The following is a 27,961-nucleotide window of genomic DNA, read 5'->3' on the forward strand; positions in this document are numbered from 1 at the left end:
CTCACTATAAATCGTTTCGTAGACGTAAAATTTTGTATTTTCAGAGGTACCCGGCAAAGACAGCTAGGAATAAAATGATTTGATTAATCAATCTATGTCGGGTTATCAACAGAGATGACGTAATGTGAACAAAAATGGATCAATCCTCAAGGGGGACATTGCTGGTGGATCTCGACAAATTACCGTATAGTTCATTGTCAGGTGAGATGCTGCTCCCCCGCTTCGTGCTGAGTAGATGGTTCAGTCCACATGCTGTTCGGAGTTGTTGCTGAGGAGGTTCCTCCGTTCGGCACATACCGCTAAATTGGCGTGCAGCCTACTCTTGTGTGCTGAAGCAGGAGACTGCACCGCTTTTTGAAATGCCACCATCTTCTCACCGGAGTTACCCTAGACACAAGGGCTGGGTCGCATTATTTCACCTTTTGTGCAGTATCACAGGTGAGTGTGTAATTTCGTATGGCAGTTTATTTGTCCTACTGACGGTTCAAAGAAGTTTTCTGAGAGAGCAGACTGCCTCTCGCATCCTGCAGACATTTAACATCCACGAGTCTGCAAAACCAGCTGCCTATATGTGCTCACATGGTGGGTTATTTTATTTTTTTAAGTTTAAGAGGTGTGGCAGGTGACATTTAAAGACTAAAGTAAACTTGGTAACAAGTTAACTTCAACGCTTGGGAGTCGTAACTAGCCAGCGCCGTATGATGGTGTGACCAGAGGCTGCCATAGAAACAGTCCATAGAAACCACCGAGAAGCGCGTGCAATAATATTTAATGTTACGTACTCTCAACCACCTACACTTGGGCCATTGCAGATTCTGAGGCAGCCATATTAGCTCTTGAAACAGTTTTAATCTAAGTAACATGGTGCAGGGATATGTGTGAAGCAGACTGATTTTACAACATATTAAATAACTTCAATTTGATTTAAGTTTCTTTCGTGAAGAAGTCATTGCTAAACGTGAGCAGCTCCCAGGTCGTGATGAGGGTCAGCCACCATGTGCCTGCAGTGGAGCCCTACTTCATTATGTTTTAATCATGGTGATGAGCAATTTACTAACTCCACCCCGAAACACGCTCACTTTATACCCATTCCTGTTTGATGCTGAATTAAAAACTAAAACTTAAAGTTAAAAGTTAAAACAAACCAGTAATATAGACCTAAAACGACAATCTGTCTCAGAAAGCCTGGTCTCTACAGGGTCTATCCTTAGACCACCTGAGATACTGAAATACTCCCTCTAAAAAGCCTTATAGGTGTAACTGAAAGAAAGATACAGGGGAGGGATTCTTCTGAAAGGGCCCACATGCCTGCAGTTGATGCCATTACCAAATAGGCCTAACAAAGTATTTTTACAAAAGATATGTCTTCCACAAACTGCATCTAAAAATAGATTTAGATTGGAGTCAACTCCTGTTGTACAACTTAACTTTTATAAAAAGTACAACGTTTTCATTTATTTATTCTCCGCCTCTGTTGCACTTTAGCCACTCGCTAGTTTAAAATGTAGAGAATTTTAGCACTTTTAACTTCTTTGGTAAGGTCTTGGAATAGAACTACAGACATTTTTCAGGATCCCAAAGTCCTTTCCAGCACAGACTGTTTACATCTGTCAGAGAGTTCAGGTTAAGAAGCAGAAAAAGGTGCACATTCATCTAACTTAAGTATAAGACTTGGCTACTTCATTATAAGGAGGCTTGACATTGTTCCTTTTACAATACAAAACCATAGGCACATACCCTCATAGCTTATAATTTTTTGGTCTTGACAAGGAACTCGCAATTTTCCTTTCAGATTTCATACTTCTCACCTAGATGGGATGTGTCTTGTGGCTTATCAAAGCTACATTGACTACTTACATACTTACTTCTTTTCCTCTTAAATGTTATAGGGAAAGCTGACTGATAGCTAGTTCATCATATTCACATGGAGACCGTTAAGTCATGCTCAGAGTTTGAAGCTCGTATGCATTTTTTAATTGTATTACTATGTTTTTTTATATTGCTAGGTTGCAAGTAAACTTATATGGTATTCTTTACTGTTTCTTGATTGTTAAGCAACTGAAAATATAAAAAATTAAAATCCAGAGGAAATTGTGCCGTATTGTAAGATTAAACAACACATTTGATAACTGATTGGATACCAGAAGTCAGTTTGACATCAGAAAAATGGTGACTGTGAATATGGTGAGTATATTCAGTAGGACCCGACCAATAAGATATTTTTTATGTCCGATGCCGATAACGATATTTGGGAGAGAAAAAATCTGATACCGATATATTGGCTGATGTCTTTTTTATCTCTATCTTCGATCTGTAGAGATTAATAGATATAAAAATATACACATTTATTCTGTTGATCTCTCAAATGCAGTTATCAAATACTCGTGGAAAATATATATTATTTAGAAAGATGTCACTCTGGGCGGCAGTAGCTCAGTCTGTAGGGACTTGGGTTGGGAATCGGAAGGTCGCCGGTTCAGGTCCCGGCACGGACCAAGTCCGGAAATTGGTCTGGTAGCTGGAGAGGTGCCAGGCCACTTCCTGAGCACTGCCGAGGTGCCCTTGAGCAAGGCACCCAACCCCCCCCCCCCCACAAGCTCAGGAGCGCCCGCCGTGGGCAGCCCCCTCACTCTGAGACCTCTCCATTAGTGCATGTCCACAGGATCCTGTTTGTGCATGTGTGTGTATTTCAGTTCATGTTTGTGTAGCATGTTTACTAGACAGAGTGTAAAAACGAATTTCCCCCGCGGGATCAATAAAGTATAAATTCTTCTTCTTCTTCAACTGATAAGTAACAGCGCAGTGCATCACCGCTTGACACTCTGGAGAGTGATGATGCATGCTGTAATCCATAAAGCGCCCTCTTTTGGTGAAAGAGAACTGATAGTTTAATTCAATGAAACTCAAATGAAAGGCTTTTATCTGATGAATAAATATTGTAATATCGGCACATATCTGCAATAAAAGCAGCCGATACCGATAGTCACTGGATATGCTAATATCGGCCAATATTATCGGCTGGCCGATTAATCGGCCAGGCTCTAATATTCAGGTTCTAAAGCGATGATGTAGGGCTATAACTTTGCTCAATTTCACACATGCAGCAGTGATGCACATATTTGTTTCACTCACTTATGTTGAGAATAACTCCAATTATAATGCATACAAATAAAAGTATCAAATAATACCAAAAACTGTGGTTTTGTTACTGATAGCGTCAAGGTTTAAGAACAGTAACTTGTAAAGTGTCAGTTTTTCTCATTCTTTGCGGGCTACCTCTAACATGTTGATTTTTATTGTCTTTGGAACCTCATACAGCTGATCTTATCCTGTCCATGTAGTTGAATGATCACTCTTCCTGCACCTTTTTATTGCTGCCCTCTGCAGTCAGCTAGAAACACACATTTCATCAACTTTGTTGTGAAGTACAGTTAAGCCAGCTATAGGCCTAAAACATGTATGGGAAAAATGTTGATCTGAAGGTCTGACAATCTGAATGGTTAAACTGTCATTCAATCATCCTGTCCTGCCCTGCACAGCTGGCTTCGCCACTTTCACCCTAACACCATCGTCCCTTATGTTCTGATTTCCACTTTTAACAAGACAACCTGCCCTCTGGCAAGACACCCATATTAATATACTTGCTGCCACATAAGTGGTGCATGTGAAGGTAATATTGACTAAAGTGAGAACGAAGTGAGAACGAGCAGCAGAGTGTCCCCAGGGAGCAATGTGTCCTTGATGCCAGGATATCTATAATCTGTTTTCTGCTGTGTGTGTGTGTGTGTGTGTGTGTGTGTGTGTGTGTGTGTGTGTGTGTGTGTGTGTGTGTGTGTGTGTGTGTGTGTGTGTGTGTGTGTGTGTGTGTGTGTGTGTGTGTGTGTGTGTGTGTGTGTGTGTTAAAAAAGACACATTGTGTTGCATTTGCAAACCAAACTGAGTGGGTCTACTGAAGCAGCTCTCTTTGAGGATAGAACTATTGTAAGAACTTAAAGCAGTTTCTTCTTTGTCTGTGAAGCACAAGAAGAAAAAGAGAAACATTCTTATTGCTATGTCAAGATAGGCTGAATATAAGATCAGATAGACTGTGCCCTTATTCTCATCACTTTCTTATTCTGAGTTAGAGAAAACGAGGGCATGCTTATGTAAGGTTGTCGTCATGTCACCAATAAAAGTTTAATACTGTCCCTATACCTCTTCCATTACATATTCAGTTCAGTAAAAAAAAAAAATCAGCTTTCTTTGCCCTTAGACTGCTGCTATTCTTGACTTTTAGCCTTATCTAAAAGTATACAGTGGGTCATAAAGTCAGGTTTCTATTAGGCAGAAGCCCACATTGTAGTGTAGTACAGTGGTTGATTTGTCATCTACATTGCATAGCCACATTTCTCAAACAAATTGATTATATTAAAGTGTACTTACAAATATTATTAAGAGGAATTCAGTATGAACTATGTATTTGTTTCAGTATGTGTTTTTCCCCCAACTTTTATTTTGCCACTGTACATCAAGTACCTTTTGCAGTTTGTCTTTTTCTGGTGACATCTCTTTATGAAATGCTCGTTCATTTTAATGTGTTCTCAGCTCTATGGTGCCTTACATGCCCACTTGACTTATAGTGGAGATTCTCTGTTTTGGTTTGATTCACTAATCGCACGTCAGAAAACAGTAGCTTTTCACCATCCATTTACATCCATATTAGCTTCACTCCTCTTTTGTGGAGGTAGTGAGCTGTTTGCACAATATGTGGGTTACAAAGACATATTCTTCAGAAAGAAACGCCTCCATATATTTTATTTAACCCTGAACTAAACATGAAGTCCCTTCAATTTTAAAATACCTTCTCCCATTGCTCTTCAACTAGTGTCAATTCAACCAGTCATCCTTTCTTTCTAGGTTATGTATTTTTTCAGTTCTCAAAACTACAGCTTGATTAACACCACTAATTTGTGGTCAGCGATATAATATGTTAGTGTTTTATGTCATGTGTTTCTAGACTTGATATGCTGAGTATAATAAAAAATAAATGTAAAAGAGGGCCAAGAAAAGCACACAGATCCGTGACATAATTTTTCGCTTTCAGATAACAATGGAATCTGTTATGGGGAACTCTGATATAAGTTGAGGAGAATGTTAAAATAGTTTTCCAGGACATTTAGCTTTTTCTCTCATTTTCCATGACTTGAATATCAGTCGACTGTTTTCCAGGACACATGGGAACCCTGTTTTAAATGTGGGGATTATATGCATATTTATGGTCTGAACACACTAAATGAAAGCAAATGTGCTATTTGTTTTGTAATAGACAAAGGACAAAGACTGGTCGAGCTACTAAAAAGTGTCCATGTCTTAGTTTTGGTTGATAGAGAGACTTGCCGTAGATGGTGGTTAGCACGGGCGCCATGCGATAATATTTGAAAACTTTGTTGTGTTTTTAAGCCATTGACTCATTTTATGTGAACATAGATTTTGAACATTTTTATTGCAGACATCTAAGAGTTGAAATCACATTAACTAACACAATATGACTCCAAAGGTTTTTTGTTTTTTTAGCCTGATTGTTGTTAAATCCAGATTTCTTCCTCGAGTAATATCTTGATCAGATTCTGTAATGTCCATGGCCACATGTTATCAAGCAGAGTTTTTTTTTTTGCTGGAATGCACTGTGCTGAATTTAATTATTAATTTCTTCTTTGTTTCAGATAAGCTTAGCATATTGTATTAAAATAAAGCGTTACAGTATTTCAAGTTATTCTTGAAACAATCACCAATAGTAAATTGCAACTTCTTTTTTCTAACTGCTATCTGCACTTACTGTAGCAGTTTCATAATATCTGTTGCTTACATGCTTCAAGAGGATGTGATGGAGGACAGAATGTACAGTCCTTGTTCATTGGAATAAATACACTTTGATGCTAATATTAGTCTTCAACAGTGTGAGTTAGCCAAATTAACTGGGTATCTTCCAAAGATTGGCCTTTAGTGCAGAATTCCCTCCGTGAGTTTCCACAGTGACACTGAAGTTGGCAAATGACAAAGTGAAAAAAAAGAGAAAAGATGTACTATAAAAAGTAAGAAGAGTAAGTTAAGATGACAAGATTTGGTTAACTCGGACTGTTGAAATGTCAGAAGCATTCAGTCAGAAGGTATTTTGGCTCATGACATGATGTACGGATCTCCATTTATATTCACTTATAAAAGAAAGCGTGTAAGGGGAGGGATCTTTTATTGTCAAGTGTGCACAATGATAACTGCTTGCAAAAAGCTCATGGGCATTTGAGTTAAGTTTTCAGACAAACTAAAAAACATCTTAAGATCCTTTAATTAAGAGGTACCATATGAATTGTGCAAACTTCAAAGTAATGCTGAGTTTATGTTTAGAATCCTCTCTTATATTTGTGTACACATACATGTATGTATTGTAGTGAAACCAGTGCACAGACCTAAATGGCACATAAATTCAGGAATAGTGCCTCCACAACATTCACAGCTGAACATCTCCTCACTGTGGCACTGATATCCGCTGCCCTTTCTCTGTATGAGCAATACGATGACTCATGTTGCCTTCTGTGCAAACAGTATGCTATCAAGAGTTGATAGCCACATTGAAGAATTGGCTTGTATATAATCCCAGTCCCATGTGGGCTGACATATAATAAGTGTTGAAAACTTTGCTAAGTGACTTATTTGAGAATTTGATTAATAGATAATTAGTTATAATATAACATTATTAATTTAGTTAATTCTCCAATTCGACTAACGAGTCACCCTTCAATATTTAAGTTGTTAGACCAATTGGGATTTGTTTTGTAATTACCTGGAAGTCCTAAAATCTAATCTACTCTCTGAATCAAACATACAAAATTAAATGTAACTAGGAAAACCAGGAGCTATCTCATAATGACAGGGTTGTCAAAAAATCAAACTGTTTTCTATTAGCAGAAACACAAAGAATATAAAATAGACATTCATACTTCATAGGCTGGTGGTAAGGAAATAGGCTTAGACCAATATTGGAGGACATGGCCTTTTTAGAGGGAGTTTGGCCTGAGAAAGAGCTGTTTTTGGCAAAACTACAATAGAATATTTGCAGTCAATTGCCAAGAAACGCAGCAGGTTTTGATTTATGATGATGTCTTCCTGCTGGCAGCTTGTAGCAATTAGTGATCTGGTTGAAGACTTTGGCAGCCTAGCAGTGTTATTTTGTCTTTTCTAAATCACAAACATAATTCCGCAGTTTTTGTGTATCGGCATCCTGGGGATACATTTCCTCTCACTTGTGTTTCATACGTGACTCTCCTCACTCTCAGCCCTCTTTCTCTTCTCTTAGCGATGATGTCATCCTCTTCATGTTAGCATATCTCTTCCCGTCTATTTTTTTCTGCCGGTCTCAGTCTGTTCCCTTCATCTCCCCCTGACTTCCCTCAACACAATGTTGAGATCTCTGCTCTCTTTTGAGATATGCTGTTTCTCTGACAAGTGCAGGTGACATGGTGCAGGGGGTTAGTTATATTTGGACAAAGGACCTACAGACAGTGTGCTTTTAATTCTTGAATTTAGGTCAGAAGGAGGAAAGCAATAAAGGCAAAACAAATTCTTGGATGGAGCACTCAGTCACTCTGTCAGCTGTGTATTATTTGTGGAAAACCCAGAGCCTGCTGTGCTGGTATCAAGCTTTGATCCCAGTCTGATACCCGCAGATGTCAGATAGTATTGAACTTTATAGATATGAAATTGTCTTAACGATTGACGTCAGAGGCAACACCAAAAATACTCACTGATGCTGTTTGTTGATCTCTTACTCAGCATTAGATTGATAACTCATCCACTCTGGTAATCCCATCCAACATTTTCAAAATAGCAAATGTAATCTGTGCCATTTATGCCCCATATGATCGTTTTCAGTTATTCCAAATTTCATTTTTTCTAAATAAGTTTTTTTCAATATTCCTGCTGTCTTGTAAAATCAGAGGGCCCTACCAATGACTTGATAAAAGCAACTGATATTTAATTGCAGATTCTGTATTCTATTTGAATCCAAATTGTTAATACCTGCCCTTTCTATTAGGGCTTAAAGAAACAATGTTTTTCATATCAAATTAAAACTGATGTGATGATTATTTTATTGGTGAATCGGTAGCATTTATTTTTGTTCAAAATACAGCTGCAACAATCAGCTGTGATGAAAGTAATCGGCAATAATTTTGTTTCTACGCTGAGTCCACCTCTACAAATGTGAATATGCACTTGTTTTTCAAGCTACCTATGATCATTTGTATTCACTGGTAATTGGGTCCGTCAATCCCGGCCTGAAGAAGGCTCAAATAATGCACTTTAGTTCAAGAGAAGCATTACATTTTAAAGATATGACAATAATCCAAACTTTTTTGACAGTGCATTCATTACTTGTTTTTATATAGTGTTTCCAAATTATTCAGTGAATATCATTGTTTGTGGTTAAAAATCTTGCTTTTGTGCATCTGCAGGTATATGGGGCAGTCAGGTTCTGGTTCCTCAGAGGGTGAACGCTGTCCTTGGGAAGAATATGACATTGGATTGCAGGGTGGAGGTGGGCACAAACCTTACCCTCACACAGAGTTCCTGGGAGCGCCGTCTGCCTTCAGGCTCTGTCACTGTGGCGGTCTACAACCCTAGGTTTGGCATTTCCATTCCTCCAGAGTTTATACATCGCCTGTATTTTCGCTCCCCCTCCTCTCATGATGCCACCATTGTACTGGAAAACGTGGGCTTTGCTGATGTTGGGATCTATACTTGTAAGGTTGCTACATTTCCTCTTGGAAACACGCAGGCCTCCACTACTGTCAATGTACTAGGTACGTATGAATGTTTGAACACATGATTTCTTATTTGCAAGTACAACTCTTTAAAGAATGTGTTCCAGGTGCTCTGGTAGCTCACCTGCTTAGCCTGATACGATGGGTAATAATGAGTCTTTATCGCTGTGACCTGGCTTCCATTCAAACCCAGATATGTGACCATTGCTGTATGTCAAAAAAAGGGAAATAACTCAGAAACAATAATATTGATATTTGGGGCAGCTGAAAGTAGGGTTTGACCTCCTTCACCTTGTGACTTTGAAAGGATTTCCCTCTGAACCTTGGGTTATATAGGATTATATGACATAGGTCTTGTGTCTCCCCTGCACATACTTATATTGTGCAGTTTCCAAAGTAATCAGTGGGGTAAAACAAAGAGAAATCCAAAGAAAGCAGCGGTAAAGTATAAAATTGACATCATCAGCAAACATTGAAATTATTTTTTGGATTACATTAGTGCATGTATTAGTGCATTAACTAAAGGACCTGTAATCAAAACCTCAGAAGGGTCTTGAAATTTCACAGTGCCATCTCTGTTTTTTCTCCTCTTATCTTTGCTGGCTCTCTGACTCACAGTGGAGCCGAAGGTCTACGTGTCTGCAGGTTCAACCGCCCTGATCGATGGTGGAAATGACACTGTGGTGGCCACCTGTATAGCTGAGCGGGCCCGTCCCCCAGCTGAGGTGTCCTGGGAGTCCAACCTTTTTGGTCAGTCAGAGGTGCAGCTGCTTGATGAAGCCAACGGCACAACCAGCACACAAGTGCGTTACCTCTGGCAGCCCACACGTCACATCCAGGGGCACACACTCACCTGTGTGGTCCGGCACCCAGCTTTAAACAGTGACTTCAGGATCCCTTACCAGTTAAATGTACAGTGTAAGTGTGGTGTATGTTGGGACTATATTTTGGAAAGCCTTATGGTATATGTCCGGCCAATAGTTAGTGTATGCTGTAGTGTCTACATTATAAGATGGAGTGGAGGCTCTCTGCTGTCAGTTCAATGGAGTAAACGGGTTAGCAATTTCTTTCCTCCCTCCCTATACTTTAATTTGAGCATCTAAAAAAAAAAAAGCCAATTGTGCAGAAAGTAAAAGAGAAGAATCTCACAAGTAAAGGTATTTTATGTCAACATTAGTTTCATTAGTATGATTGTCCTTGTCAATATTGATGTTTGATATATCTGATGCACTTAAACAACGATTCTGTTTAGCGAAACGGTTAGAGATGAAATCAAGGACAATCTGCGCAGCTCCCTACATTACATTTAATATAATGCATGAAAGGCTGTCCCGGTGTTTTCCTTGTTGTTGTTTTTCCTTTTTTTCAAAGTAGATTTCCTTAGGCTTTTCTATGTCAGTACATGTCTGAGTATGCCCTTAAACTGTCAAAACTAAAAATGTATTCTGCCAGTAAGCCCCAAAAGATATAAGGGTACCTATTGGGGCAAAAATGGCTGACTGGGAACAAGCGGCAAATCAACTTGGGAAATGAGTAGATGTACTCTTTGAAAAAAAAATGTTTTTATTTGTTTGACAAGTGGATTTTCACTTGAGTTGGACTCATTCAATGTAATGCCCAGAAAAGAGCAGAAGAATCATTTTAGAGTAGTTCAATACCCAGCAGTCTGTAAGAGAAGTCATTCTTTATGTTATAGCTACAGTAAAGCATTTTGGTTTTTTTTTACCAGCTATCTTCAGGGAAATACCAGAGACAAAAGATTTTGATACATGAAAAATTAAGCACCGTCTACCATGCCAGTTAATAGATGTCTAAATGTTTCCCCCTCTTTGTAGTTTCTCCTGATATCTCAATGGTGGGCTATGATGGAGACTGGTATGTAGGTCGGGAAAATGTTCAAATGGCGTGCAAAGCCAACTCAAACCCACCAGCTCATCACTTCAGATGGATCAGGTGTGTATTTGTGTGTATTGTGTGACATTTTCCTTTTATTATATCAGCTGAAATGGGCAACGATGGGCATAAGATTGACAACTTAAACCAAGTTTAAGATCTAATTTTCAAATGACTTGTACTCACTGGAACCTTCAGGTAATCATTTCAGATGAGCATTTACAATACTTTTAATGAAGTTGTGAATGATAATGCATAGAGAAGGATCATTGTTAAGGTGTTTCTTGGTATGTCTAAATGTTTCATTCTTGTATGCCTCATAGATTGGACAGTGAAATGCCAGAGGGGGTGGAAATACTGAACAGCACTTTGCTCTTCCTGCGTCCCCTCCAGCGGAATGACTCTGGAGTTTACAGGTGTGAGGTTGCCAATGACATCGGCCTCCGCAGCCGGGATGTGCGCATTCTCATACAAGGTGAGCAGAGAATACACACTGGAACACAGCTGACTCCTATTGCCATCTCTTCCCTTAGGAAGCTCTGTGCGTGCACACACGTCATAGAGGGTATCTCTGCCTGTGACATTGTCCTTCAAGCTGAAATGTGACACTGTATCACTCTCGTCCATACTGTACATACTGACAGCCTGTCAAGCATTCACTTATGGTACCCTTTTATTTCTCCTTAATTGCATGCTGCATAGCCTTGATTAACATTAGGTATCCAGATGTTGAAAAGGGGAATTCCTGAGCTAAACAGCTGCAAATATTTAAGGTCGCTTTAGACCAGGGTGCTCTGCCTCTGATCCCTTCATTGCATCTTAAGTCTTTTTCACATGTTCACTCCTGAAAATGTCAAAAATAATTTCAGGACAGACTGCCCCTGAAATCTTCCTGGGTTGTCTGTGCACATGGGCACCTCAAAGCAGGAGACTGCAGGACAGGGGGCGGGGGGGTCTCAGGAGGCTAGACATTATGGAATAAGGACAAGGTGGAAGATGCAGAGAAGCAAGAGTCTGATGCTATGATTATAGGTCTTACCTATAGTATTGAACATTTTCACAGTATTAATGGATGACTGGTTAAGAAAATGCTGGTGATCAGAAAAGCGTATGAAACAGCTCCACTGCATCACACTGGTTGCTCACTGATCATGTGATATGAAGGCCATCACCCCCAACCAATATTTTACATTTTCCTGAATTATCCTGCTGCATTCTCACATTGATTAACCCTGACTTCAAACAGAATTTTTACTAGAGGCTGGCAGGAAAAATTTGGGTATAAGTCATGGTGAACAGTTTAGCCGTTTACGTTCACTAATGCAGCTCATCCTGAAAATAATTCAGGAGTTTGGTGCAAGTATAAAATCCCCATAAGTGTGTTGTGTCTCTTGTATATGATGAGCATGTTCCTCTTGTTTCACAAAATCTGCTTTGTCTGTGCTCGCTTTAAATGAAGGTATGATTGTTTCTCTTTTACAACTCTCCCTCTTCTTGTCTGTGATTCTTTTATTTCTGCATGTGTCATGAGTATGAGGCAAAGCCTGCAGCCTAACTGTGAGATGATGTCCCAGATTCATAAAACATTAACAAGTTCTTTTCAACTCCTATTTATTATTTATCATCCATATTTCCTTTTCCTTTGAGAGGACCTGTACGTGTGTGTGTGCAAGCGTACACATGTTGATGTACTCTTCGTTGTGTGTGTGTGTGTGTGTGTGTGTGTGTGTGTGTGTGTGTGTGTGTGTGTGTGTGTGTGTGTGTGTGTGTGTGTTGCTGTGGTTGTGTTCACATATGTTGGTTCATTGCCTCTGCATGGATTACTACGAATCATATACTAGAGACTACAAACCTTTGGGTTTGTGTTGGTCATGCCTCAGATGCTAATCTTTTCCTCACATCTGGCCTGGCAACAAGGTTAGAGTGGCAGTGTAATTTTGCAGCACCATTAAAGCTTTTAGACTCAGATTCTTTCCATTACTCGAGCTCCTTGTGATTATGGCTTTTGGCTTTTCTGTTTTGTGGGCATCACCACTAATCCAGTTCAATTTAAGGTTCCGATACTGGTGTAGAGAGATAGCGGGAAGACATCATTATACTTGCAAAACAGGGTGATAAATGCATATTCTCGTGCAATTTAAGAATGCGACATACTATTTTGTATGCAATACAAAAGTCTTGTTATGGGAGCATAACCCAAACCCATGAAATCTTTGGATATTGTGACCCCTGGATCCTGACTGCAAAGTTTTAACATATTTGAAAACTGTTTAAGGGCTTTTAATAACCAACAATTATTTAGTTTTTAATTGTGGTTATTAACTTTGACAGTTGCACATATCTGCATTTTTAGGGACTTGGTTACACAGCTAAAAGCTTTCCTGCTAACCTGTAACAAAGCTGTGCTCATGCAGTTCTGCTGCCGGTGTTGAAAATCTACCCTCAACATTTCTAAATGGGCCCTTATAAACTCTATTGCCTTGAAACTAACTGGTAGAGGCGATGTAACTGAGACAAGTAATCTTAGAATATGACCTGCCACTAAGGGGAAACTCTCCTGAGCTACTGGTTTAAAATGACAAAAGGAAAAACAGGAAGTTGTTTTTTAAAGAAGCATTATTTAAACTTGACGATTTCCTCCTTAAAGCAAATTTAACCCTTTAACCTGTATGCTTCAACTACAATATATGAGGACACCGTTAGTGTAAAAGTGTGATCGCTGTTCTCCAACACACGCTCACACACCTTGTCCTAACAGCACGCAAGCACTGGATATCTCGTCGCATCACAGCATCGGACGTTAGCTATCCATTAAATAACGAATTCTTTCCGAACAGTATGACGTGTTGCTTTTCTATTAAGGTGAACAAACTGGTGCTTAGTATTGACGAGCGTTGAAGGCTACATCTTGAACGGCTTGCTCTGAGCCTAATAAAGTTTTTGTCTGGTCAAAGAACATTTCAATCATGGATGTGAAACATGGATAGTAATAAGCACTACTACCAACACCCCAGGAGCTAACAAGCTCTGTTGAGTGAGAAAAGTGAATGGGAATCAAAAGTTAGACACAGTGCCTTGAAGAGCCCCCTACTTTCTCAATTCTCATCTATGTCTATGTGAGCGACAGGAATTCAAAAAGAAATGGGCATCAAGTTAAAAACTGCGCTTTGGGCCATTCGCTAGCTGTTAGGGAACTCAAATAGGGAACAATTTGATAATACTGATTTTGTCCCTGATGTCGCTCATGTTAGATGCTGTAAGGACGCAGTGTTACCTGGGAGATGATCTGTTTGAATAATTGGCCCTTGATATGATGCACGTATAATGCGATTCTGTAACTCTGCTGTCATTACACCTTTGTACTTACACATTGCATCGATAACAGCAATTTTCTTTTCATCCCTCTTTTTGTTGTTTTGTAAGAAAATAAAAACAATATATAGCATTACAGTAAACATAATACATGAGGGGGAAAAAGAAAAACACTGCAGCTCTTCTAATTACATTAAGAGCTGTATGTTATTCTAAACCTCTTTTTGTATGTCATTACCCTCCAGAAAGTAAAACAAATATATATATCCATACAGTCCAAAACTTGACAAGTTTTTTGTTTTGTTTGTTTTTTTAATAGCTTATCTTTTCAAAAGCAAGAAATAAAGTATTTCCTTTAAACCACTGAGAGACTCCACAGCAGTCTCTCAGGCAATGCACAATTTAGCGTCCGGGAAACAAACATTGAGCAGAGACTTTACATTTGTTAAATGAAGGACTCATTAGAAAAGATATTTACAATTTAGGGTCAAGCGGCACCTCTTACCAATAATTTGACTGCACGGATCCAAGCCATTTCCCAGAATAAGATTATCAGTGGACGCTTCAGTGCGCAATGGCAAATGTGACAAGATGGAAATATAATGTTACCCGAGTTTTCAGGCATTTTTATCAAAAAATTGGAATACATTAGCTTTTGTAAGCCACAAGTGACTGTCAGTTTGAATACTTGAATGTGTATATGATTGCCTATCATGGAACACAGCCCAAGTCTTGCAAACATCAGAGAAACAATAGAACAATAGAATTTCCATATTTTTATTGTTGTTCCCTCCATGTTCGATACCTGTTTTAGTTGTAGTCAAAGCCACTCACTCCTGTTTCTAGTCACAGATTTCTTCAGCAGATGTTGGTTTGCTCTCATGAAAGGTTAAAAATTCAACCTTTCATGTTTATTATTTTTCTGTGATTTAAGGGTATTTGACACCCCTGTCACAGTTACTTTATAAACCCTAACAAGGATGTTTAGGTTTTGATAAATTTGTGTCTATTTCCTCAGTCTTTCCTAAAAAAAAAATGTTTTTATGAAAGAGTCCATATTTCAACCAGTTTTAAAGAAATTGCAATGCAAAACTGATGCTGCTGCAAGAATCTATACTCTAGTGGGAGTGGTAGTTTAGTTTATGGTTTTGTCAACCTGTCCCTACTTTAGTATAATGCTGATATAGTTGGCATTGACATTCTCTGCTTTTCTGTCTGTTCGCCTCTCCCTTTCATCCTCTTCTCCCCTCTCACCCTGCTTCCCTCCATTAGATCCTCCCACCATGCCTTCCACCATTACTGCTCCCGTCCTAACTGGCTCCGCCTCCTCCACCGTTGTGGATGAAAAGGGGCATGTCCTTCTCAGCTCCCCCACACTTGAAGCCCTACCAGAAAGTAATCTTGGTTCCATAGTAGGTGGGGCTGTGGGCGGGGCCTTGTTCCTGCTACTGCTGCTGTGTTTGGTGGGCGTGTTTTACCTACGGAAACAGCAGACCTTCCATGGGGATTACTACACCAAGCAGTACCTGGGAAACAACGACCTCCAGAAAGCCCCCACCCAACACGAGCTCCATCCTACTAAAGCCGGCAGCAGCTCTCACAAACGGGACCAGGATCGTGAGGAGTGGGGCGACCGCCATCTCAAACAGGAGCGTGAGCGTCGTCTCCACAACAATTATAACGGAGAGGAGTATCCCGCCAATGGATACACAAGGGCAATGAGGGAGAGTAGTCCTCACAACAACCGTCAGCAGAATCAGCACCGTGAACACACACAGTATTCTAGTCCTCGGCAGGCCAGGAACACCAGATACCCTCGATCACCTAAACCTCAGGGAAACGGCTCCCCATACATGTCAGATGACTGCTATGATAGCGGCCCTGAAGGCGACTATGTCTCCCACAGAGATGGGTCTGTCATCTCACGTAGGGAGTGGTATGTTTGATAAACTACATGGTCCTGCAGGAGCAGAAATATCACAAACATAGGTTTATAAAAGTGGGGGAGCAATTTCTAGTCTGTAAGCACTTGCACACTTTTACTTATCTCAGTTCAGTAGTTCTTGTGTTTTGTACAAAAGTCTTGGTCGATACTTGAGATATAATGTTTCTGTTCTTGATATGGAGAGACTGGACTGCACGGCCACTTTGACTTTAACGTTTACATGCCTGGAGAATTTGGCATGTCTCTAGTTATTGTGTGTAAAGCCTAAAGATCCTGATGTATGTACTGTCTCTGCCTTACTACATGGAATGCCAATGTATTTATTATAACTAATGTCTTAGCTTCAGTTAAGTGGTTGCCCTGAGGAGTACAGATCACATATTGCTGTTGTACATAAAGGTTTTGTTGTTTATTTCTACAAAATCCACCCTCTCAGATATACAAATCAAGTCTCACAGATTTGGTCAAAAGACCCCAAATCTGACTTTTGGGAATGGTAGAGAACCCATGACTCAAAAGTAAATGCAGGATAATCAAATGGCCACAGATCTTTTTTTTGTAACCAAAACCCAGATGCAGAGGCACATATGCTTATTCTAATTTAAACAAAAAAAGATGAATCTTGCTTAGAAATCAGAATTCTTTCCTTAATGAATAATGATAAGAAAAATGAATCTACTGCCTTTTGCAAAACTTGATTATAAACATCCTCTTCGTGTGTTTTCCGAGACAATATCTCCCCTTTTGTTTTTCTATCCCAGTTTAGGACTCTTGTAAGCTTCAGGATATGGCCCCTAATGTTCCACCAGTTTCCTTTAAAACTGACGGCCTAGAGCACAAACCTTAAGAGCATTTCAACAGTATGTCCTCGGCTCATCCTCTATACCCAAGAGGGAGGGCAGAGAAAGAGCAGGCAGGGAGGCCCACATGACTGAGGCACAGTCCTCTCCAACAGGCTACGTTATGAAACAGTCAAGACTTGTTATGCAAATGTGCTACAAATTTCTCCAAGTCTAAATAAGCTGGAATATCAGGGCATTTGTTTACTTTTTCAGTGGGGAAGAAGTTTCAGGTTAGTTGTCCTCTAATTTGCCAGGATTCTCCAGTTGGCTAGCAGATTATAACGGTTTAGTTGAAATGTTGCACTCTGGCACCATACCAGGGCTCTTGGAGGTTCAGGAGCGCTATCAGCAGGGCCATTGTTAAAAGCAGGTTACAGTATGACAGCCACCATACGCTGGCCTCCTAGTCACAAAGTATTTTGTTACACAAAGAAATCATTCAAAAGTGTGGCCAGTACACGCATACCACAAACAACCACCGATGGACTAATTTCACCACTCTGAGTAATCCGTAGAAACAAGACATGACTGTGTCACAATTACAATCTGACGCATTAATAGGCTTACTGTTGCTTATCCATGATTTCAGCTGCACTCTCTAATCATGTGCACCACTTCTTTTAACATTCAACATGCATTATTACTACCATTCTATCATTCAAGTGTTATGTAGACATATCAGGTCAATCGTGACAGACATTATTGTTGCACTGATCCTTAAATCCTGCACTCACAATTATCTACTAAGTTGCTATGATACAATTCCCCCCCTTGTTTATACTTGAGAAAGAGGATTTCAGGCTAGTTTTATAAAAGAAAACTGTAGAAATGTCTAATCAGCCATATTTTGTAGCTAATCATGATGTTATAACATTGCAGGACATACCAAGTACTGTGATTGAACTGAGGGAATAGTGATAGAATTCTGGAGTTATTGTGCCCCACTATTTTATTTAGATTAAGTTATAATAGACTAGAAGATGTATTTCAGTTTTTTCATGTGATCAGGTAAAGAAAAAAATCTTAAGTATTTCAGCACAGCTTGGACTTCCCCCACATATTAACCAGACAGTATGGACAAGAAACACAATTTCTTCCATGCTGGCCAGTATCTGTGAATACATGCCAACTCTAATACAACAGTCACCTACACAATATTTGCAGCCAGATGCCAAATATTAGTTCAACTTGTATGTATAAATATGATGACAGTATTGATGACTAGCTAAAAGCTTATATATAAATGGCTAATGTATCACTGGTTTGTACAGCGTCTTGTAGACTGAATTAGGAGTGAAAAGATGCTTTATGCCACTTTTTTATGACATTAAGAGATGTCAAACTGGGAATTTGTTATATTGTTATGAGCTCTTAATAATTATTTGTCAGGGTGTGAATTGTGTGCAGTGAATTTGCTGCTGTTCTCATAGTGAGATATGATAATGTGCCACTGTTGCATAAAGAGAATATGAACCCTTTACTGCAATCAATGTTGTTTAAAAAGGTGCGTAACAATAATTGTTTTATGTCCATATAAACCTGCTTCACAATCCTCTTACTAACTTCAGTTCACTCCATATCTCTACAATTCCTCACTTTTAGAACCTATATGCTTTTGATATGCAGAGGTTTCGAGATTTCCTTCTGCCACTTTTTTCTCTTGCATAAAGCAACATTTCTGTGCAGATAGAAGTTTCCTGGGTGAAACATTAAGAAGAAATATGTTGCATAGAGATGCTTGTTCAAAATTATTTGGGGAAAAAAGATGTTTTCAAATGTCATGAGCTCGAGAAACAAAATTAATAGATAAACCATTTTTTGAATTGAGATGCAGGTTGATGTCTCAGAAATTAGATACTGCTTCATGCAAGCGAGGATATTAATTACTCTGTGATTTGTGATGACCCTTTAATAGATGTGTCCATCATTCAGTAAAAATGATTGTGGAATAAAAAGCAAGGTGCTGGGGTTTCATGTGCTGCTGTTATGTTGTTGTTCTCAGCCTCTCTGCTCACTTTCACATGAGTGCAGAGACAAATGGGAAGCACAGCAGCTAAACTCCTTCTGTTTGCTTCCCTGCCCTAAAAAGGAAACTCCACTAATCAATATCCTATTTTTGCCCGACACATCAGTTTAAAGCTCCACTACTGGGTGGTTGCAGTTCTTTTATACTGACTGACATATTGTTTTAAGCTCAGTCATCCATACCTTTATCTTGGAAAAGTATTCTTCACTTTGGGTTCAGTTCAACTAGTGCCTTAGATACCTAGAAGAATAAATTACAGTGTTTTTTATTATTGTTTTAATAGGGATGTAAAAACATATGCTGTTGCTTAATGAGATTTTTTTTTTTTTTTTTTTATTTCACTGCAAATAACGTGCCATATTTACTTTCCTGGAAAATATCTGACGTATATTGTCAAACCTAGAGGCATTAAAACACAAAAAGAAAAAGCTTGAATGAATTTGGATGTAAAATGAGTTCAGTCATGTCTTCACAGGTGTCTCTGTCAGGGTTATTTTTGTTTCTTTATTATCACTGTTATTGTCAATGAAAAGCACCTTGTGTTCATGTATGTTTTTTTTGTATATACAGAAAAAAAATGTAAGTTTCTAGAGGGAGAAAAAATATTTCTGTGAGTGACAACAGTGAGCATTATTTTGTCAATCTTTTTAAGATCCTTTAGTTTAATAAAGCACCTTAGCACCTGTGAGTTATTTTCTCTGGAGCTTTTTAAGCTTGCAATTACTCCGACTGCTCGCTCTCTGCTCCTCTTTGTGCTTCTATAAATGACATCATCTCTAACTCCCTAATGCATAAAGCTACCCCCCACACACACACCCCGAATCCAGTGCGCACATGTGGAACGCCGCAAATGACGTAATCCAAATTCATGTTTCCTTCATTCACCTTATCTTCATTAGTCTTTAGTGTCCAAAAATGCTGTAATATGGCGCTTTCGTTCCTCTCCACTGGTCGAGGGAGATCTGACACCTCGTCACAAGTCCTAGTTTGCTTTGTTTCAGGGACAGAAAGACCCTTGGTTCTCCCCCACAGCTTGCCTCCTTTGTGAATTCCCCCACCCACCCCCGTTCTTTCTCCCACTGTCTACCAGTTGGTAAAATTAAACGCTGAGTGTTTATGTCTGGCCCAAAGTCCCTACTCTGGAGCCCATTGACTGTCCCCATGGCAACAAGCTCATCTGGAGCTGCTGATGGAGGCTGTCTCTTCCTGCAAGCTTTACCTGGACACAGAAAGCAGAGGGAGAAGAATGTCGCTGACGGGGGGGGGGAGCGGAGAGTTTAAACTCTGCAGCTGTGAAAGGCAGAGCAGAGAGGGAGAATTAGCCACTGGAATTGAAAATGGCCCATTACGCTCTGCTGCATTCACACAGCTCCTCAGGCTGTAAGGACATAAAACGCCAATGTGACCTTGACACTGTTTAGCTTGGACTCCAGGTCCTCAAGACACGTTTCCTTTAAAAGTCTTTAATTCAGCTGACCTCTGTGTCTTCAGTAGTTCTAATGTTGGTCACAGCAGTTGTTGATATTTTGACCTTGAAAACAGGGAAGGCTGAGAAAAGTGAAGAAGCTCAGAGTAATGATGTCATTCAGCTTGCTTTAAATTAGTTTCATACACTCGTGTAGGAGACCAGTGGATTTGCTTTCTGCCTGCAACACAACAGTTTCCAAGGATACTTTTCACAACACACAAAGGAGTGAGCAAACATCTCTGTCAGCGTGGAGGGACGCAGCGTTGAGACTTTGATAATAACTCCTCAGCAGAAGTGGGATCTAATTGTCTCGGCCGTTGAGCTGAAAATATTGAAAAAGATATCGGGAGAGGAAAATGACATACCACCCACTGCTCTAACCTTCGTCACCTGCTTTGCTGTTACACCAGCATCTGCTCCCCGAGGGATCTGCTGCTGGGCAATAGCATGACCCCTTGACCCTGCTGTTGAAGTTGTTGGAGGGTGGGGGTGGGGGTGGGGGTGGGTGGGGCGGGAGTGTAGGGGTTGTCCTGCCATCACTCGCTCCCTCACTTCTCCTCTCGACAGCGAGATGTGTGCTGTTAAATTCATGATGAGCACGTCTGCTGCTCTGACCTCCAGAGCATCAGCATGCACTTCTCTTCACAGTGATGATGTGCATGTGTGATAAAGTGCTGAAGTAAGAGAGACATAAAGAAAGAGGTTTGCACTGGAGCCAGATCTCCGTCTGGGGACGGTTGATCCACCACTAACGCCACTAATCCCAGTCCCCCCCCCCAGAAGGGATGAAATTTGAACCAATTAAATGTTTGTTTATTCTTCATTTTGACTTTTTCCCTTCAGTTAAAATTGTATTTTCCCACATATTTAACACACATGTAAGACACTCCTGCCTAAACCTTAAGATGCTACTGTAAATGCATGTAGTGTTTGTCCCTCTGTGCAAAAATCTGTCACAAGGCATTCTAGTCGCCAGCTTCATGAACTGCATTTCTAAATGTTTTCTGATCAACTTGAGAGGCTCTTGTCATAGTTCAGCAGCCATCAAAGGTAATCGAACGGTTATTAACTGTTAGAGAACAGCTTGAAGGGAGAAAAGAGGTGCGGGGGAGGGGAAAAACAGGAAGAAGTGGCTTTCAGGGGGCGAGTGCAGAAGTCCCAGCTTGTTCAATCTGCATCATAATTGAACTGTTATTTAAGATTCTCATCCAAGCACATTATTGATTTTTTTCTCCCACCTCAGCAGCTAAATCAAGTGGAATTGACCATCACGCACTTTGATTTTTTTTCACTCTATCACCTTTTGTCCTCGTGTTCCTTCAGTCCTACAATCACAGTTTTTCTTATTACTGCTGAATAGACAAAGCTGGTTGTTCGAAGAGTTTAATGCATCTTAGTCACAATTAATCCTAATCCTCCTCTGTGGACAACATGGAGCACATGCAAGCATATGGTCAAACAAAGCTAGTTACACCAGACTTCACCAGAGCATCTAGACACACAGAAAACATGGAGGACAATAGTGACACAGAGAGAATGGAGGGAAGGGATGATTTAAAGTGATGTATGAGTGAGTAATACAGTTTCAAGACGCACCATCTCCATTTATCTAGATTGATCTGCAGCCTAATACTTCAGCTTAACAAACATTTTACCCTTGACAGACTTTGACACTCTTTGCAAAGCAACGTCCATTCAGAAAACAAGTTTGATGAAGATTGCACGGCCAGATTCAAATGTTTTAAAGTTGGATTCGTTTCTCATAGTCATTTAGATTGATTAAAAAAAATCAGAATTATTTACATGACTGTATAGTAAATACAAGTTATAGCATGCAGTAGTTTATCTTAGTCCAGTGTAAAAAAAAAAAGCAGCTAGCAAAGCTCTTTCTGAACGTAGTCTCTCCTTCCTGTATCTTGAAAGCTTCCTCATTACATTTTATATCTTATTTCTTTGTTTCAAAAGGTAGAATTACAATTTGTCTTTTCTAGGTTACTAAGTGGGTACCTTAGATAAGACTTCTGTCTGTTGGCTGTAGTGCCATGTTTAACAAACAGATATGAGTCATAACCTTCAAATCTAACTTTTAGCAAGGAAGAAAATAACTAATTCCCCTAACTATCAAACTTCGTTTGTTGAGTTGAAGGTTTTTTGTGATCCAGTTTAGTCAGTGTCGGCAGTTTATGTCAGCCTGTATAAAAGTGCACCACCTTTAGGACAGGAACATTATGGCAGCAGTTAAGCGCTGGTGGCATCTATTCAAAACAGTGTTTCCACCTTCAGGCAAAACATTTAACAAAGGGTACAGCTTAAACACTTGATCTTTTTTTCATGTTATTGTGTGTGCATCATAACCTCTTTCCCACAGGCTGTTGGAGGTTAGACTTTTAAGCTTCCCTGTCTTTGTGAAAGGTATGGAGGCAGAATGGTGGAGCAGTGGTTTCTCCCCCTGGGCCAGATGTAAAGGCATAACAGAAATGAAATGCATCTTTGTACATGGAGGAGGTGGCTTGATTAGACTGTGTTTTGTGTGTGTGAATGTGAAGAATGCAATTTACATGACTTCCCCTTTGCTCCTGAAATGCCTTAATGCTGTGTAATTTTACACACTGGGACACTGTAATGACTTTGCTTTTTGGTTCACTGTACAAGTATTATTGAAGGCGCCAATCCACGACGCTTGGTTCTGTTGCAGAGTTGCTTAATATAAAAGGCAGACTTACTTGAAGTTTTGTATGTCATTTCCAAATTACACACAAAACAAAATATGACTATTTGGCCATTATGTTCATATGTCTAAGCATTTGCTGAATGTATTCAAATTACATGTCCATGGCTTTCAATCTATAACAAAGCGTTGGTTAATCATTTCAACGAAAACATTTGTAACATTTAAATATTCAAAGGCTTTCATGGTTTTAGGTACCTGTTCCCCACGTCCTCTCTTTATCTAAGAAATTTCAAACCTGGTTGGGAGCACTCTTCTTTTGTCTCCAGGGTAAGAAAGAGAACAGAAGACGCACAATTACATTCAAAGCATTTTGTACTCTTCAGAACAAGCTGTGCTCCACTTAACAAACTCCTGCATATTGCGGGTTTAAAACGGTAGAAGTCCAACCTCAATAATACTATGTGCTCCCAAAACAAACAGGTTCAAATTTTACAAAACACCAGCTGAAACCTTGTTGTCTGCTAAAAAGTTAAAGTGTGAATATTGCGGAAGCTTAACTTTCCATATCGGATCGGTGCATGGCGACAGTGATTCAGTTTGCCCCGTCACTTACCAAACCCAAAACTAAACATTACATAGATGTGACTTTCAACTGTAGGTCTGCAAATCGATTAAATATTGACCTAAATGAAAGCAGACCTGACTCAGTTTTTCTCATGTTGACTTCATTTTGTCTGTAATACACTGAAAACGTCTCTCTTCTTTCTCACAGAACAGTCTCATGCGGAGAGGTCAAACTCCATCACTGTGGCTGGAGCGGTGATGGGCGCGGTCCTCGCCCTCTTCCTCATCGCCATCTTCCTCATCGTGATCCTTACAGCTCGCAAGACTCCACCCAATGCCTTCTCTGACAAAGTGTAGGTCTGACAAATAATTCATGGTGCAGAACATGCTCAGCTGGTTAATTAATGACATGATACCTTGTGAGGTTGACTGAAGCCCATTTTGTTTGAGTTGCTCGTGTCTCCCATGGAGCGCATTGTGGTGACGCGAGCGCAGAGCACAGAGGCTGCAGGACAATGTTGAGGGGTTGCGCATAATTGCTGTCTTGGCAGCAGGCCCCTTGTCCTATTTAGTTCAGTGTGTTTCTATATACACCAGCTCTTGTTTTAATGTTAGGAAAAAAAGAAGTATGTCTGAGGTTAAATTATTCAAAGCAGGAGTGACTGACTTTAAACTCTTTGTCTCCGTTTGTGTGTGTGCTCTTTGTTTTGTCTGTCTCTGCTGTGTATGTTCTGAATAACTGAGACTGAGGCTGAATTACAGGACTGGACAGAATCCTTTATGTGGTCTGGTGCACATGAATGGAACCTTGTGGGTTTGATTACCTCTGTTTCTATTTAACATTTTTAAGTGTACACTGCAATACAAAGGTGTGCTTTTATAAGTCTGATTCTGCTGATTAACCTTGTACCCTTCTCATACAAATCATCATTATGAACCTGTGGAGCATATCTGCAAGGTTGCAGGTTGATCTTCTCATCAATCTTTGTTAGGCTCACTGAGCATGCTCACTACAGGCAAACACAATTACAAGTATGTGGCCATCTAGGCAGGCAGCTAGATCCTGGATAAATGTTTTTGGTTTTTTTTGTCCTAAACATTTTGCTCAGTGTCTCCTGAAATACGAGTTACATGCACACAAAAATCAAGTCACTGGCGTAGTTTAGAAGTGGAAAGCACAAAGCAGAGATCATCAAAGAATGTCCACATGTGAATTAATTTTGTTTTGTCTTCAGGATTTTGGATTTCTTCCTTTATTCTTGGCTCTAGTATTCATTCAGTCCAACATCTCTGTGGAGATGAATCTTTGTCTTTATGTAAGCCTGAATTTAAGTAAGCAAAGACATTTGGTTCTTTACTCAACCATAAACATTTCGCCCTCAGTAAAATTTAGCATCCTAATTTTACTGACAATGCCCCCTTCAGAGAAATCTGCATGGCTTTACTGTACATTCCCCAGACTGAGTTATAAACTGTCCCTTTTATATCTCAGTGAGAGTGAAAATATCCCCCCTTTGGACCCTGCTGACTGTAAACAGCATGAACTGAGTGGGGGGCGGGGGGGGGGGGCGATGTTCAACATCTATGCATGGGTGTGGGCCCTGCATCACTTGACACTTTACAGGACGGTGAATAAGGCCACGTGTTGGTCTGTGGTCAATGCCACGACAAACTTAGCATCTTAAGTGTGACGGTGGCTGGAAGTCCCAGTGGGATGATGGAGGGGGGCGGGTGGACGCAGGCATCGTCCCTCTCCTTCGTCACACACTGACACAAGCATAGGACATCAAGTCACTGAGAGCCTCAACTGTAATCTCTGACTGCCTCTCATCTCAACTAAGAAAGAGAAAGAGCAGCATCAGTGATATACCGTGTTAGAAAATCAATGCATGTGGTGACATCGTTTTATAAATGGTCAAGGTCAGTTTGTAGGTTTAGGTTTAGTAGTGGAGGACGATTTCAATGAATGACAAAATCACTCTGAATTTAGCATCTTAGAGTGGTTCAGGGGAACTCGCACAGTGAGCGATTTTATAGCAGCAGTAAAATGATTTCAGTTTACTTTCTTTGATTTAGTATTAGTAGTAGTATATGGTCATGAAGTCGTCATTGTCAGGCGATCATACGACTGATACTGGAGAGGTTTAGGATTGTACTTGGATAATGCTGGTAGATGAGCAGGATGTAGAGGAACATTTGTGAAAATGATATAACTCAAATCAAACATTGGTCACATTCTGGTTTATTGATGCAAGCAGGTGCATTAAAAACACATACTGTAACTTGGTTAACTCACATTGTCCCACTTCTAAAATGCCGTGGATAAATCTTGCCAATATATTCTGTCAAAATATTACATCTTTCAATGACACCTTTAAAATACCGTAGTTACTTTAGCAATAACAAGTAAGCCCCAGTTAGTGAGGTTTTTAAAACAGAGTTTGCTGATTGACATTACCTGTTTTATGACTTTCATACATATAGGTAATAAGTACAACTTTCATTTGTGGTCACCTGTGAATATGTGACATGTTACGGTTGCAGTTATAGCACCTATAGTACTAATAAACTTCCACTAGTACGTATAAGTTTTACACATAATTAATGCAGTGTATAAAATGTAACTAACATGTGTACATTATGTTCAAGTGAACCTTAAAAAACAGATGACATAAGATGGGAGGTGGCCGCTCATCATGAGGCTGTAACTTTGTTCAATGTTGCTAAGTGCTGTGCTCATGATGGATTAACGCTGCATCATTTAATATAGCAATGAGTAAGGTCTTTTACCTGATTTTTACCTGATTTTTGTAGCACTACATATAAACTACTACTACATATAAAGATTGATTGATTGATTGATTGATTGATTGATTACTACTTGTTTTAAAGCGAGTTAAACTAAAATACTAAAATACTGGATCCTACATTTCTCATAATGCTACAGGATATCTTTTTTATTCTTCATGCTGGTTAAGTGCTCAGATTATTGAAATGTAACACTTCAAGTTTGTTTCACAGCGTTATTGGTACAAAATTATATTTTTTTAATTGTTCAGATAACCCAGATGGCATCACTATAAAACAAAACAGGGTTGTAGTATGTGACTCAGAGGGCTGTTCATTCACCAGCCCCTCTGAATTTATCCAATAATTGGATTTTCACCAAGGAGAAAATATCATTAAACTAATTGTTTCATGCTGCTTCTTTCTAATTACACACTTTTCTCTATCCGGGGTTCCTACTGGAGATTCTCTCTTCATTGTTATTTCTCTGTCTCTTGCTCTGAAGGATTGACCTTCCTCCGACACACAAGCCGCCTCCTCCCCACTGCGGGAGAGCACCGGCTGTTCCTCTGGGTGTCCACGCATCACAAGTGGCCTGGCTCTGTCAGGTAAACCCCCCTCCCTCTTTCATGATATCATGTCAGTACATGGAGCTATATCTGAGTCTGGTGGTTCTTTTCACTACACCACAAAGATTAACAAGGAAGAGGTAAAAATCTATACTCTCTGACTGATGTGCTGATATGTTTATTAAGCAGGAACTGTCATAGTTAGACTCATTTAATATGTAAGATAATTTAAATTTTAATGCGTGTACTCAGCTCAACTCAAGTTCCATAAGCCATCACTTTTTAGTCTCACCTAAAAGGTCCAAAGGAAAGCATTCATCCTGGTTCTACTCAAACTGACATGAGAAATCACACGAAGATATATTTATCCAGTGTTTTCTGCCATGAAAGAGCAGCTGCTGGATGTTCGATAAGATGTTCGATTATCTTTGATGGTTCTCTATCCTTCAGAATCACATGGCAGAGCGCAGGTATGAGCTGACTGAAGGGCAGAACCCACCCGCTTCAAGGCCAGGACCACCAGCAGCAAAAAACCCACCCACTCAGCAGCTCTCCCGCCTGGAGTGGGTGTGTCATCAGAGTGGGACAGACCGGGTGTTCATCAACCACCGGGAACATTATGTGTGACAGACATCCTGAACACTTGTGCACAGGCTTCACCTGACTCATTGAACCAGCAATCCAGAGGCTCAAACAAATGGTAGCATTTGGGAACAACGTCCCCATACAAGCAGTCTTCAAAACATTTTCATGGTGTTTTTCTTTACATTAGTAATTCATATACTGTATGTGTTAAAGGATTAGTCCAACATTTGAGGATATATGCAAATCACTTCATTGCTTAGAATACGGTTCTAAAAAAATATTTAGTGTGTCTGGTAAATGTGAAGTATTAGCTCAGCTTAGAACAGGATCTTGAAACATTGAGGGGTTAAAAGAGCCAGACTCTGTGCCAAGGTAACCCCAACCAGCAACCTAACAAGACTCCTTAAAGTCCTGCTCCTGTCCAAGATTTAGTCCAGCATCTTTATCATTTTTCGAAATGATCACAAGCTACACATAAGGTGTGAGGCACGATTACACGTTTAA

At 39.8% G+C, this 27,961-nt stretch overlaps 2 protein-coding genes across 4 annotated transcripts in view; both read left to right on the forward strand.

The window, feature by feature from the left end:
- Window positions 1-27,961, forward strand: part of ccdc61 (coiled-coil domain containing 61) — a 111,954-nt gene that overhangs the window by 49,376 nt on the left and 34,617 nt on the right. The window lies entirely within an intron of this gene.
- Window positions 260-27,929, forward strand: nectin3b (nectin cell adhesion molecule 3b). 2 transcript variants are annotated; one of them, XM_061055520.1, is made up of 8 exons: window positions 262-438; window positions 8,487-8,834; window positions 9,414-9,713; window positions 10,631-10,748; window positions 11,012-11,163; window positions 23,725-23,869; window positions 26,809-26,911; window positions 27,323-27,929. In XM_061055520.1, exons 1-8 carry the CDS (start codon window positions 360-362, stop codon window positions 27,497-27,499), a joined length of 1,422 nt encoding a protein of 473 aa, XP_060911503.1. In that variant the 5' UTR covers window positions 262-359; the 3' UTR covers window positions 27,500-27,929. The 2 variants fall into 2 exon arrangements, with proteins under 2 accessions (XP_060911502.1, XP_060911503.1); XM_061055519.1 differs by lacking the exons at window positions 23,725-23,869; window positions 26,809-26,911; window positions 27,323-27,929 and adding an exon at window positions 15,273-19,527 and having other exon boundaries at window positions 260-438.

This window comes from Labrus mixtus, chromosome 14, assembly GCF_963584025.1.
Source record: "Labrus mixtus chromosome 14, fLabMix1.1, whole genome shotgun sequence".
NCBI lineage: Eukaryota > Metazoa > Chordata > Actinopteri > Labriformes > Labridae > Labrus > Labrus mixtus.

Coding starts and splice junctions, on each gene's coding strand:
- nectin3b (XM_061055519.1), top strand. CDS start 360: ATGCCACCATCTTCTCACCGGAGTTACCCTAGACACAAGGGCTGGGTC. Junction 439..8,486: donor CCTTTTGTGCAGTATCACAG/GTGAGTGTGTAA, acceptor GTGCATCTGCAG/GTATATGGGGCAGTCAGGTT. Junction 10,749..11,011: donor CATCACTTCAGATGGATCAG/GTGTGTATTTGT, acceptor TATGCCTCATAG/ATTGGACAGTGAAATGCCAG.